We start from the raw sequence: 13,598 nt of genomic DNA, 5'->3' as shown, positions 1-13,598 counted from the left end.
CACACACACACACACACATGCACGAGCACACACACAGTTGAATCATATTTTCACATAAACCTGAACATTTTCAGAAAGTTTGAGAATTTTAAACATTTAAGTACATAAGCGCTCATAACGTAAATGAAAACATGATTTTTGACTCTGCTCTATTTAGCCTGCATGTCATCAATCAAGCATTAATGTTAAATCCATTGTGCAAAACGTCCGTTTGTTTCTTTGAGTTGTATCCTTTTATTGTGTTCAGATGAAATTTACTTCCCAGTGGCTTGTTTAAGTAAATCTACTGGCAGCCATTGTTGGCCTGTTATAAACATAACTGTGCCCCCAAGTTTCCAGCAGGATTGCTTAACAAGTGGCATCGTGATGAAGGGAAACATGGCAGAACTATAAGTGAAAGAAGTGTCTGAGGTTAGATTGTTATTTTACAAAGCGGGGCTTTTCTGATGCATCTGATCATGACCAGACTGAAGGCTTCTAATGGGGGGGCAGTGGATCTAAAACGATTCGTGGAAACTGCATGAGTTGTATCCGAAGTAGGATCAGGCAGAGCAAAAGTGACCCCACCATCAGGAGGTCAGGAGCTTTGCTGACTGAGAGGTTGACTGAGACGCAGTTCTGTCTGCTTGATTTTATGACAATAAAACAGCACCAAGAGCAGCATTATAAATCACCCGTTATACTCAGTTAAAGTTATTGTACGGGGACAGAGACATTTTGAATGACTACAAATAAAATGGAATATGTTTCTTTTCAAGTTCTTTTCATGACCCAGCAGCCAAATTAAATGCAGTATCAGCATTATGCTTACAGGTATGTAGTTTCTCTGCAGAGGAATGGCTAAGCGGATGTATTTCTATCTTTTTGACCAAACTACACTCATAGTTAAATTCACGAATACGCCCGAGTACAAAAGGCAATTTTGTTGTTTTACTCACCGCAGCATCCTGTATGCAATCCTTCTGCCAATCATTCAGTGTGACTGAAGGTGGTGTCATTTAAAGTCTGTGAGATTTCATTGTTTATAGGATTTATAAAGTGTGAATACTGAAGTTGAACTGAGCTACAGGACACAGCGATGATGACTGAAAAGGAAAGAGAGGACGAAGTGTCGGCCGTGGCAGCTTGCAACCAGGGTTTTGACTTATCTGCAGCGTAACTGCACTGCTTTCGACAAAACAGGACAGCATTGTTCCCGAGAAACAACCACAGATCGAAAGAGCTTCATTCAGATATATAATTTAAACCAGTTTAACAGCAAGAATATAACTTGTAAACACCACTCCGGTACAGTAGGTGGCGCCCATGCACTTTATACGTTGATTTATAGCCCACCAGTAAAACAAACGAAGTACAGCCGAGTGGTTTACAGTACTGGGGAATAGTGTTAGAGTGACACCTCTTGTTTTTTCTGTGCCAACCAACCAGCCCGGAGTCGGACAGTCACACGCCGTCTCAGCTCCTGGTTTGTACCCGCCAGCAAGCACCATGTTTGCCGTCAGAAATGCTCTCCGCCTCGGCTTCAGGTTGTCCAAACCCGCGGTGGCGCAGAGAGGATGCGCCGGAGCCTCCATCCCGGTGGACGACGCGGTGAACGGACTCACCGACGACCAGATACAGGTTAAAAAAAAATATATATAAATAAAATAAAAAGCAGCTGAAAACAGTCCCGAGTGTAACGTCGAAACATATCTGCGATGACGTAACATTAACTAACAACACAGGAAGACCTTGATGTTAGCACATGTAGCTATCCAGCCACTTGGCTTGCAGTTTATTCGCAATAAAGAGCTTTTAAATAACGTTATTCCCAATAAAAAAAAAAATAATAAAAACGTATCTAATTACGAAATCCCACGGGACTAACAATTCCCTCCCGACCAGAGTTAACCAGCGTTATTTATTCACCCTTGACGCGTGTGACGTTGGGTAGTTTATCGTCATGGAAACGTGACGTAAACTCACGTTTTCTATTCAAGATCGGTGAAGTTGAAGGTGACAGCGGGTCGATAGTGTTGAAGGAGGCCCGGGGCTGAGCGGAGAGCAGTGGGTGGGCTGCATATGAAGGATTTGATTGGCTGGAAAGCGGTTGTGTGTAAAAAAAAAAAAAAAAAAAAAAAAAAGCTCCATCTACAGGTGCTGGATGACCAACACATCAGCACATCCATTTGTATCATGTAAACAACACTTCCTTTGCACTTTGGTTTAAAAAAAACAATAAAAAGCTGCTGAGGATATCGGTGCACCTCGAAGTCAAGGAGACACTTGAACGCATCCTAATCGGTTGCTTTTTAATTTTTTTTTTTTCAGCCTCTCACTGACTTGTTTTCTGTCCTTTCCACAGCTGAGACAGACCGTTCGTAAATTCCTGTCAGAAAAGCTCGCGCCTCACGCCGACGAGATCGACAAGAGCAATGAGTTTCCAGGAATGCGGGTGAGTTGAAGGCACGCTGATTTTGAGTGACGATACACCAGAAAGGTTCAGCAACGCGACGAGCGTCGCCCGTTCCTCGCCCCGACCAAGCTGTATCTGTTATTAATGCGAGTACGTTGGATCGGGATTTCTGTCTTTGATGCGTTGTCTCTTCAAACAGAATTTTTGGACCGACATGGGGGAGATGGGACTCCTTGGCATCACCGCTCCAGGTAGGAATAAAAACATCAATGTTGTTTCGTGTTGGAAACGGATCACTTTGCCAAACGAAAACTTTGTGCCGAGGCAGGAACTGAGCCCTGTTCTCTTTTTTGTTTTTTTTGTTTTTTTATAAAGTGAATATAGACTGAACTGGCGCTGTCTATTCCTTTCAGTGGAATGGGGGGGCACAGGACTGGGCTACCTCGATCACGTCATCGTGATGGAGGAGATGTCACGAGTGTCGGCAGCCGTCGCTCTCAGTTACGGCGCCCACTCCAACCTTTGTGTCAACCAGATGGTCCGCCACGCCAACGAGAAACAGAAGGAGAAGTACATGCCGAAGGTCAGGACCGAACTCTTCTTCTGTCGCGCCCCTTTTGAAAATGCTTGAATCAAAACGGAACGCGGGTTTGATTGTTTGACGGTTTGATCGGTCTCTCGTCTCGCCAGTTAATGACTGGAGAGCACGTCGGAGCCCTGGCCATGAGCGAGGCCAACGCCGGCTCTGATGTCGTGTCCATGAAACTCAAAGCCAAGAAGGAAGGTAAGGACACCAACACGGTTAAATCGCTCCTCTGCGTCGGGGACACATGCTTTGGATTTGAAGCACGTGTGCTGCTCACGATCACATCTATATTTCTAAAGGTATGGCAGCAAGTGACGTATATTTGTTTGGGAATTGAAAAAAAAGTAAATTAGGCGCCGTAACTTTTTAATTGATGACAGAAATGAACCGTAATTGTGGCAGATGTAAAAGTTTGAGCACCCTACCGAGTCTTCGGCAGATATCACAGCTTGTAAACACTTTTTACAGACTTTCTGATTCAGATTTAGGAGTTTTCAGCCGTGCTTGGAGATCAATTCAAGTTCGGAGATATTTTGAGGCCGTCTTGCACACACAGCATGTTTTAGATGTACCCACAGCTTTTCAGTGATTCGGGGGGGGGGGGGGGGGGGGGGGGGAATCTGTGAGGTCCACTTCAACAGCCTGCGCTTTTTGAAGTAGTCCATGGTGGATTTTGAGGTTTGCTTTGGATCGGTGGAGTGTTTTCAGATGATTTTTTTTTTTTTTAATCTTTCAGCAGCAGGGCTGTTGTGCGCCTGAAGAGTACACGATGCCTGGATCTCTTATTTGCACACACCGACAGTGGACTTGTTTAAAAGTGCTTGACAGCTACTTTGCATACACCCCAAAGGCCTCAACACAGTCGGGGGAGTTATGTGGTTCTTCCTGTTTAATGATATTTGTCAAGAATTGTGCATTTTTACATAATTTTGGACTAATATTGTTCCATTATTGTGAAAGACAACATGGATTGTAGTTTTTCGCAGCACACTCAGACAAGCAGAAAAGTGAAACGACTACACTCACTGATGAAGTGTGCGCTGTGCCCTGAAGTAATCCTAATTCAGGACGAGGTTAGAAATATACAACATTTTATACACAAGTGACTATTAAAACATGAACTTTTGACTCCAGTGGTTCTCTGTCTCCACTGTGGCTTCTCTGTTGTCTGCGGTCAGACGAGGACAGACGCTGCAGCAAAGTTTTTTTTTTGTTTTTTTTTGGTCTTCCAGATCTCTTCCACAGTTCCCCTTTACTGCCATCTTTTCACGACATTCCAGACAAAGGAAATTGCAAGCTTTGATATCTTTTTATAGCCTTCCCCTGGTTTATAGGTGACACTTGGCTTCATTTTCACATCCTCGGTCCATGGGCGTTGAGTGCTTCGACAAAGAGTCAGAAAGTTGATCAGGCCGTGAAATCATCTTCAGCTGACGAGTGAAACCGACTTTAAGTCCTTGCAAGTCGAGGAAGGCCAAAGGAGTTTTTTTTTTTTAGGTTCTTTGCATAAAAGACAACATTTGAATCCAGTCGCACTTTATTGTCTTTTTTGCTACAAGGGTTGTTTTTACTTCCTGTCACTTCAGAAATCAACAAAATGTGTAAATTACTCACAGGTGACCAAACATTTGCTGCATGAGAATGACATCTGAAACCTATTAGCTCACCAATAAATATTGATAGATAATCTCTGTTGCTGTTAAATAATAATAATAATAAATGTTTCAATCCTTTCAGGCTGCACTGACTCAGTGTTTAACTATCAGCATTTATCACACTGAATACAGATGAAGCTGATTGAGCAAAGTGGCATGAGCACTGTAGTGAAGCCTAAAGTTCAAATAATGCATTGTAGCAAAGACAAAAGTTAGAGTTTAATATGAGGCCACAGATTGTATTGTGAGCATATTAAGTGTACTGAGTTATCACCATCTTGTGTCGCGTAATGTCACTGAGGAGCCATGTGGCCTGATGAGGGAAGTATGCAAGCCGGGCATTTAGCAGCCTGGTGCAGGCTTCAGAAACAGAGAACATACTCGTCTCATGTACTGTAACACTTTTTCACAAAGGGGGTGGTTTATGTGGTTTTATGTTTGGAGCCTCACCAGGGGAGGTTCTCCAACGACACTTAAGGTCTCACATCTTGATAACTTTGCCATCCCGAGGTGGCTGATTTGAATCGGATGAGTCCATCAGTTGTGCGATTCCCTCGTACTGCTGTGTGAAGTCAAGAGAGACGGCGAAGTACCAAAAAATGGCATGAGGCCTGTAGCCATCACCTTGCGAGGCAGCTGGCTCGACATCCCATCTTGTTTTCCGCTTCAAATTATGAGCAGAACCAGCGGTGTTTGGACCAGTCAGCATCTGGTCAGAATCTACTGGGAGTAGTAGACTTTGTTTAGCTGTGATGATAGCGAGAAGCGACTGATACGTTTGTTAACAGCAATGATATGATTGATTGAATTTAGCCCGTGACAGACAGATTGCTCATCCAATCACCTGCCAGGTGTCTTTTTTTTTTTTAATTTTTTAAGTGCTGGCCCTTTTCCAAACAGATTCCAGGTACGACTTGTCAGATGGTTTCGTGTAAAAAGAATAATCTGGCCTGCCTGTCAGGTTCACCGCAGCCGGTTATAACAATGACAACCCAATGAATGCATATATATACAAACATGAATGTCGGAGAGGAAAAGGTGAACCCCCTAAAGACGAAAAGGCACACAAAATCTAACAATAGGCCACAAAGCTCTTGTCAGTGCCCTTTTATGCTTCTGAAATAAGTGACAGTATCAAAGCTGAACATTTTAAAGTCACGTGTTCACAGAAACGCTGCTGCCACAGACAGACGACTCGGTGAGGGAGTGAAACATCTCGCTGCCTTCAGCTTCCCGCCTGCCTCTTATTTCACGCTGTGTAAATACTGATGTTGAAGCTGTTGTTGATTGTAAGGGGGAACATGGAGCGGTGCTGTTTGTTTTGATCTGTGCTGCTTCAACCAGAGACTGACGGGTTTCCAGGATGAGAAACTTTATTGTAACCACTGAAATAGCCTCTCTCTCTCTCTCTCTCTCTCTCTCTCTCGCGCAATTTATGAGTCAGATTTTAAAGTATGTTTTCATGCAAGATTATGGTGAATGAGATCTTACTCTGGATCCAGACACGTACTTTTAAAATGTTAATTCTGCTCTTTATGTCCTTTTTTTTTTTTTTTTTTTTTTTTTTTACAGGCGACTACTATGTTCTGAATGGCAACAAGTTCTGGATCACCAATGGGCCAGATGCTGATGTCCTTATTGTCTATGCCAAGACGGATCCTGAGGCAAATCAAAGGGGCATCACGGCTTTCATTGTTGAAAAGGTAAATCCAGTCAAGCGAAGGCGTCCTCTTTCTCTACCTCGTGACTCACTTGTGGCTCACGGGATGCGATGGGTCTTCATGTTCAGCTCTGTTCTGGGGATCAGTCTTGCATTTAGTTGGAACAACATTACGAGAAAGGCAAAAAGGGTTTACAGCAGTTCAAATCCGTGGCTGCTTGTGCTTCCTGCAGGGAATGCCGGGATTCTCGACAGCGCAGAAGCTCGACAAACTGGGCATGAGAGGCTCCAACACCTGCGAGCTGGTCTTTGAAGACTGCAAAATCCCGGGTTTGTGTTGAAGTTCAACCTTCGGCTCATTTCTTGCACGCGTGTCATTTGATCTTTGTGCAACCTGATTCTGTCCTGTTTGTCGTAGATGAGAACATTCTGGGTCCGCTGAACAAAGGCGTGTATGTGATGATGAGCGGCTTGGATCTGGAGAGGCTGGTGCTTGCATCCGGACCCATTGGGTAAGCTTCGCCAGAATGAAATACGAGATGTTCAATTAAAAAAAAAAAAAGAATCCAAATATTCTTCATTCGCGTACGTGTTTGTAAATATTACTTTTCAGCATTATGCAGGCAGTTTTGGACTCTGCTGTTCCCTACCTCCACGTCAGAGAAGCCTTCGGAGAGAAGATTGGACACTTTCAGGTTTGTCCTGCAGTGATCTCTTTACTTACAGTTTCAAAATGTAAAAGTTTAACTTACTTTAATTCAAACTGATCTCGTGTTCATCTTCTTGGCAGCTGATGCAAGGCAAGATGGCCGACATGTACACCAGGCTGAGCGCCTGTCGGCAGTATTTGTACAACGTTGCCCGGGCGTGTGACAGAGGACACTTCAGTGCAATGGTGAGAAGATTTCTAGTTCTTCATCATTACCGCAGCAGCGCGTAGCTCTGAAACATTAATTACATATTGCTAGAAGTTGATATAGCAGTATATCGGGGATGAGAGTTGGCGCCGCCAAATCTGAGGCCGGCGGATTGCTCCCCTCGGGTGGGGACGGAGCGCCTGCAACCAGCGAAGGAGTTTAAGTATCTCGGGGTCTGCAGCAGTAAAACAGGCGCCGCATCGGACCGTGTTGGTGAAAAGGGGAGTTGTGCCGGAAGACGAAGCTCTCCGTTTACCGGTCGATCTACGTCCCGACCGTCACGAGCTCTCGGCCGAGAACGAAAGAACGAGCTCGCGGCTGCGGATCGCTGAAAGTAGTTTCCTCGGCAGGGCGGCCGGGCTCAGCCCGAGAGATCGGGTAAGGAGCTCGGACATCAGGAGGGAGCTACCTGGTTGAGCCTGCCAGTAGCACATGCTTGTCTCAAAGATTAAGCCCATGCAAGTCATGAGTACACGCGGCCGGTACAGGGAACCTGCGAATGGCTCATTTTTAAATCAGTTATGGTTCCTTCGCGTCTAAAGAAATCAGCTGAGGTGGTTCGGGCATGTGATCAGGATGCCTCCTGGGCGCCTCCCGCTGGAGGTTTTCCGGGCACGCCCAACTGGCAGGAGACCCCGGGGAAGACCCAGAACACGCTGGAGGGATTATGTCTCCCATCTGGCCGTGGAGCGCCTCGGGATCCCCCAGGATGAGCTGGAAAATGTTGCAGAGCCAACTCGCTTGGCCTGCTGCCACCGCGACCCGATCCCGGATAAACGGAAGAGAACGGATGGATGTTTGATTTTGTAAAGCTGTGACTCTGGTTTGATGTGTTTTACTTTTCATACTCTGTCAAAAACATTCTTTAAATTTAGTCCATCAGGCATAGAAAGTACCTTCAATTTTTACTTCATGAAACTAGTATCCATGTTTTAATTTATTTTTATTGTAGCGCCCTGTAGACAGACAACTCCCAAAGTCAGTATCCTGTTTCTCTTTTGCTTGTTATGTTTTTTTCCACCTCCTGCAAACAGTTGACTGATGGTTTGTGTTGCTGTTGCAGGATTGTGCCGGAGTGATCCTGTACTGTGCTGAGAATGCCACTCAGGTTGCTTTGGATGGCATTCAGTGTTTGGGTAAGTTCCAAGAATCTCAGTGTTTGAAATGTGACTTAAATCTGAAGGGACTTAACTGGTTCAATCGGTAAAGGAAGCTTGTAGTACCCCGGGTGTTAACGAACTCACGACTGTGAGAAAGGTTTAGTTAATGGAACAAAACATCGAGTCACAAATTGGGTTCATTCATAAAGTTTGTGTCGCTTGGCAACAGGTGGGAATGGCTACATCAACGACTACCCCATGGGTCGATATCTGCGAGATTCGAAGCTGTACGAAATCGGCGCCGGAACGAGTGAAGTTCGCCGCCTCATCATCGGCCGAGCCTTCAACTCCATGTTCAAATAGAGAGAGCTGAGGAAAGTGGTTCCGGTTTCTCACACCCCAGGCCTTACTGTGTTTTAATTCATGTATTATACACATGAAATCAGTGACGTGACAACCTGACTGACGACAGGCAAAACAAATGAAACGTTGATCGACTGTTGGAGGATGCTCCCTTCCTCGGCGCGACGGGTCCTTCAGAGCCTCTGAGAACTGTTCTCGTGTACCTCCTTCTCCTGCTGTGTTAGGGACTCCTTTTTCTGTTAGAAAAACTTTCGGTACTTTTCTTTAAGAAACGCAGATGTTACACTTTGGCATCTTTTGAAAATTCTCCGAACAAAGAACTCAGTTGTTGGTAGAATTTGAAGGATCTCAGACATCTGAATCGCCCTTCAGCGGGCTTTGATGACGCAGCATCCTAGAAATGTAGCCGTCAAGGATCTTTCCTTGAATTTGAGAAACACCCTGTGTTAAGTGACCTTGATGTAATTTATTAGGCTAGCTGTAGTCTCGCAGTTACTTCATAACCGCTGCAATGCAATAAATTCTTATTATAACCTTCTAAATGGGCAGCGTGTTGGGTGTTAAACACTCCTACCAGAGCTCCTATACAGCTGCTGCTGCTGAGAACCAGTTCTTCTGCAAATAAATGGGTTTAAGGTCGATGATTGAGCTTAATCAGTGCTGTTCCCGCCGTTATCACTACAGTTAATGGGGAAAAGTCATGATACTCTCATCACCATCTCCAAGTGTGACTTTTTACATATCATGAAACTGCAGTTAAAATCTTCATGAACCTCCTCTCATGATTACAATGCAAACTGAAATGATCCATAAGCAGAAACAGCAGACGTCTGCGAGTCTTCTGTTGGTAGAATTACAACAAATACCGTGTTAGTTTATTTTTTGGGAACAAAAGTCGTCGTTTTAAACCGTAAGGATCCATCTGAGCGGAGAAATCCTTTGAGATTTGTTTGTCTTCTCTGCACAGGACTTTGACTTTACCATCAGTATGTATGAAAATGTATTAAATATGTTAGTTTTGTTTGCAATAAATCAAAATCAAAATAATTATTTTTATTTCTGTCCTTTTTTGTGTGTGTAATGCTTCTTAGTGGTTCTGTGAGTTTTATATAAATAATAAATACTTCAAGTTCAAGAGGTTTTTCTTTACAATAAGTTCTTAAAGAAATGTTCAGATTATTTTCTCTAGTTAAGAAAGAACTGTACGAAAAACTCAAAGACGATGGTTCAATTTAAGATTATACAAACAGTATGTTATTTTTATTTTTGCTACCTAAACGGTATTTTAATGGGCGGAGCTCCGCCAGAAGACGAGCTTTGTGTCAAATATATTTATGGTCAGATTTTATCAACAGATCTCAAGTTTGTATGTTAAGTTTTCATGTGCAGCAGTAGACAAAAAATAATTTCCATTTTTGCACTTTGTGCTGTGATTCTACTTTGTACATTACTTTGGAAAGTTGCACTTTGTACAATTTCTAATCTCTTTATGATTTTACCCTTATTAGCATTAGTAGTAGTTGTCATTTTTGACCCTGTTGTGTGTTGAGCAACTGTAAAAAAATAAATTTAAAAAAAGTTCATTCCAGGGATTAGTATAGTTTTCTGATTAACTATTGCTGTTAAATAAATGTAGTTGAGTAAGATGAGTAATGTTTGCTTCTGAAATTTAGTGGACTGTAAAGTTGCATACAGTAATCAAGTAAACACCTCCAAATGATTTATTTATTTACTCTTCATCTCCCTCTGAGTGACCTGCTGCTGGAACTTCTCTGTCCGTCACCTGTTATGATGATGCATCATCACATTACGGCCTCCGATCCATCTACTGTCGTTTCATCTCCGTCAGCCGGCTGATCGATGCGCAGCAGATTGTTTGATAGAGCTCGGCGTGGCTCCGCTGTGTCACACTCGTCTCCGTGATGAAAACACTGCTGATCGATTAACCGTGTTCACAATTTGTTGATATGTTTCTTAACCCTCCAGTGACGATGAAAGAGCTGACGATGTGCAAGACTGAGTCTGTGTTTGTCTTGAAATACAGGAGCCTTTGTGCTTCAGATATATCCTGTGATTGTCGGCCAGCAAAGGCTTGTCAACAAAAGATACATGTTTCTGTAGTCGCTCTGTTTCCAGTGAACATCGAGCTCCTTGTTTCCAGTGAAGCCAGAGGGGAGACGATGCTCAAACGATCCCAGTGCATTTGAATAATAGATGGGAGTTGTGTTTCACGGTTGGATTTTCTCCGTACAGGAAATAAGTGAGTTCAAACATCATTATTGCCGACACTTACCGGACTGGACTGAGATCATATGAGCAAGAAATCCCACGAGAGTGCATCCCCTTAAAAATTCAACCTAAAAGCTTCACATTATTTTTTTTTATAATAAAATACACCTACAGTACAGTTTGAACACATTGTAACGTTCTTATTTTTTCAGCTGTAGAACAATACTGACAACAAAACGACGAAATAACATGGAATTATGCAGTAAACAAAAAAAGTGCTACTCAAACTGAAATGGGTTTTGTGACCACTGTTTGCCTTGAAATCAGTTTCACATACTGTTGACAATATCAGATAAATCCTTGAATGAGTAGATGTTCAAAGTCAGACTAAATATCCTTGACTATAAACGGTAACAAAAAATGAGCACTGAAAGAAACAAGCAATCATTTAATCACCTCTGACCTCCGACGCCACACTTTGTGACACTGTCGTGCTTCTGTCTTTTTCTCCTGGGCCTTTCAACTTCATCTCGTGGTCTTCTTCGGCCAACAGGTTTTGCTGAGCTGTCAGGAAGGCGGCTCCATTCCAGTCATACACCGCTCCGGTTTTAACCTCCAACTGTGTGCAAACTCCTTCTGCTGATGAAGACCATGGCATGTGGTTGAAACCTCCAGCTGGACCGGTACGCAAGCAAGTGTCGTTAATCTTAAATATAATGCATGTTAAAGTATGGTTTGTTTGTTTATTTGTTTGTTTTAGATCAGAAAATGTTTTAATCCTGTAAATTTAGTTTAATAGTTTTGCAGGTGAGGAACCAGGAAGTGTGAAGTTAATGTTAGAGACTACAAGATCAAAGATCTAAAAAAAATAAAAATAAAGCTAGAAACTGATCATTTAATGTTACCTGGACAAGATCATCACTTTTAAGCAGATTAAATATTAATATCGTCTCTTATTGGAGACTGAACCCAAGTCAAACACTTAATCTATTTTTTTAGACTGAAGTCCTCATTTATTTTCTATAATTAGGCTTGAGCAAAAGTCTATGTTGTGAGGAAGATCAAATGATATGATCAAAATCTCCAGAACAGTTATGGACCTTTGTCAAATGTTTCAGTTAATTGTAAAAGTGATCAAATTACACACAGTAAAGCAGATGAAGAAAGAATTTTAAAGTTGTCACCAACTAATTTCTATAAATAGTTAATCAATCAGTTAATTCCTTGTATATAAGTGATAACGGTAAACTTGATACAGCTTCTGTTGCGGGCCGACATGTTTCTAAAGGAAGCTGCTGCGTAACCTCTGTCTGCACTGCAGGCTTTGTCTTCTCAGCTGCGGAGCTCTTTATAAAGCAGGAAGGACTCCTCCCTTCAACAGAAAAGTGCAAAATGAATGCTTTATTGTCAAGTGAAGGTTTTCCAATTTGGAAATAGAAAAGTCTGAAGTTAATGTAGGTCGATAGCAAATTAATCAATTTGAATCAGGCTACTCTGACAGAGGCATACCTGTGATGCAGGTAGGACAACTCGGAGGTTCTTTTTCCTGCATTGTATGAATTGTTGGAAATATCATCATTGATATGTCATCTTCTGTAATGGGTTTTTAAGTTAGCTAATGCCTTGATGGCTTCATGGTTGAATGGCTTTTTTGGGCGGCAGTGGTTCAGACAGTGGGTTGCCCATTAATTATAAGGGTGGTGGTGCGATCCCAGGTTCCTCCTGCCCTGTCCTGTTCAGGCAAGATACTGAACTCTGAGTTGCTCCTGATGGCATGCGAGCATCTTGCATGACGGTTTGTGTGAATGGGAAACAGTGCTTCGAGGCTGCCAAGGTGATAAAGTGCTGTATTTACCACACCATTTACCACTCTGACATTTAACAAAGCATTCAACTTTTTTATTATTGACATATTAGCATTTCTAAATACAGACACCGTGAGAGTCCCACATGCATTTATTAGTTTATCACGGCATTATTGCCAATTAAAAACAGATAATCACTGGACATTTTTCTAAACTAATCCATAGTGCTGTAGAAAGTTATTTTGATAAAACATTTATTTTCCACTTTAAGCTCTTTTGAAAGACTGCCTTATCAGAATGTGATATTGTGATTATCCTTTTGTAGGTTACCAGAAGAAGGGTGCTCATGTTCAATGTTAATGTGTGTTTTACACCAGCACTTGTTCGAGATAAGCGTAGGTTTCAGTCATGTAAAATCTCTCTCAGGTGACTATTTATAATGCAGTGGTATAGTTAAATAAATCAAGCGGTGTCCTGGAATGTTTTCTTGAGTTTGTTTCCTTCATGGTACACAAAAGCTTGTAATGAATTATTTGCTTGTATTTTTTTTTATTTTGTTTTATTCAGTTTTAGTTTTTATGGAACTACATTTCAGGAAAATTGGGAAAATCAGGTTCCATTACGTCAAGTGAAAATTAAAACGCAAAGCCACATGAAAGAGGCACCAAAGTCTTCTTCATGAGAACTCTGGGAGGCACTATGTAGTCGGAGCTGTTCCTGTCATGAGCCGGAGGTGACAAACCCCAGTTTCTTCCCTCAGCCCTCAGCAGTGGAAGCCACTGCTGCCAGGGTTAATACGAGTGTCAAAAGAACAGGGCTTAAGGACATTAACGAGGTGAAAGCCATCTGTCAGCCACAGCGGGGCTGCTGGGGACGGTGACATGTGGA

General features: G+C 42.6%; 1 protein-coding gene across 1 annotated transcript; it reads left to right on the top strand.

Annotated features, from left to right (window-relative positions):
• Positions 1-1,358: 1,358 nt before the first annotated feature.
• ivd (isovaleryl-CoA dehydrogenase) lies at positions 1,359-9,726 on the top strand. Its single transcript, XM_069152286.1, has 12 exons — positions 1,359-1,620; positions 2,345-2,434; positions 2,595-2,646; positions 2,809-2,978; positions 3,086-3,179; positions 6,209-6,339; positions 6,530-6,626; positions 6,715-6,808; positions 6,910-6,991; positions 7,087-7,191; positions 8,277-8,349; positions 8,543-9,726. Exons 1-12 carry the CDS (start codon positions 1,489-1,491, stop codon positions 8,674-8,676), a joined length of 1,254 nt encoding a protein of 417 aa, XP_069008387.1. The 5' UTR covers positions 1,359-1,488; the 3' UTR covers positions 8,677-9,726.
• The last annotated feature ends 3,872 nt before the right edge of the window (positions 9,727-13,598 follow it).

The sequence above is a fragment of the Embiotoca jacksoni genome, unplaced genomic scaffold (assembly GCF_022577435.1).
Source record: "Embiotoca jacksoni isolate LCO1_2020_lvr unplaced genomic scaffold, fEmbJac1.0.p SCAF_18, whole genome shotgun sequence".
NCBI lineage: Eukaryota > Metazoa > Chordata > Actinopteri > Embiotocidae > Embiotoca > Embiotoca jacksoni.
Note: the sequence above shows the minus strand (reverse complement) of the source record. Positions and strands in the feature narration are given on the sequence as shown.

Coding starts and splice junctions, on each gene's coding strand:
- ivd (XM_069152286.1), top strand. CDS start 1,489: ATGTTTGCCGTCAGAAATGCTCTCCGCCTCGGCTTCAGGTTGTCCAAA. Junction 2,435..2,594: donor ATGAGTTTCCAGGAATGCGG/GTGAGTTGAAGG, acceptor CTCTTCAAACAG/AATTTTTGGACCGACATGGG. Junction 6,627..6,714: donor TGAAGACTGCAAAATCCCGG/GTTTGTGTTGAA, acceptor TGTTTGTCGTAG/ATGAGAACATTCTGGGTCCG.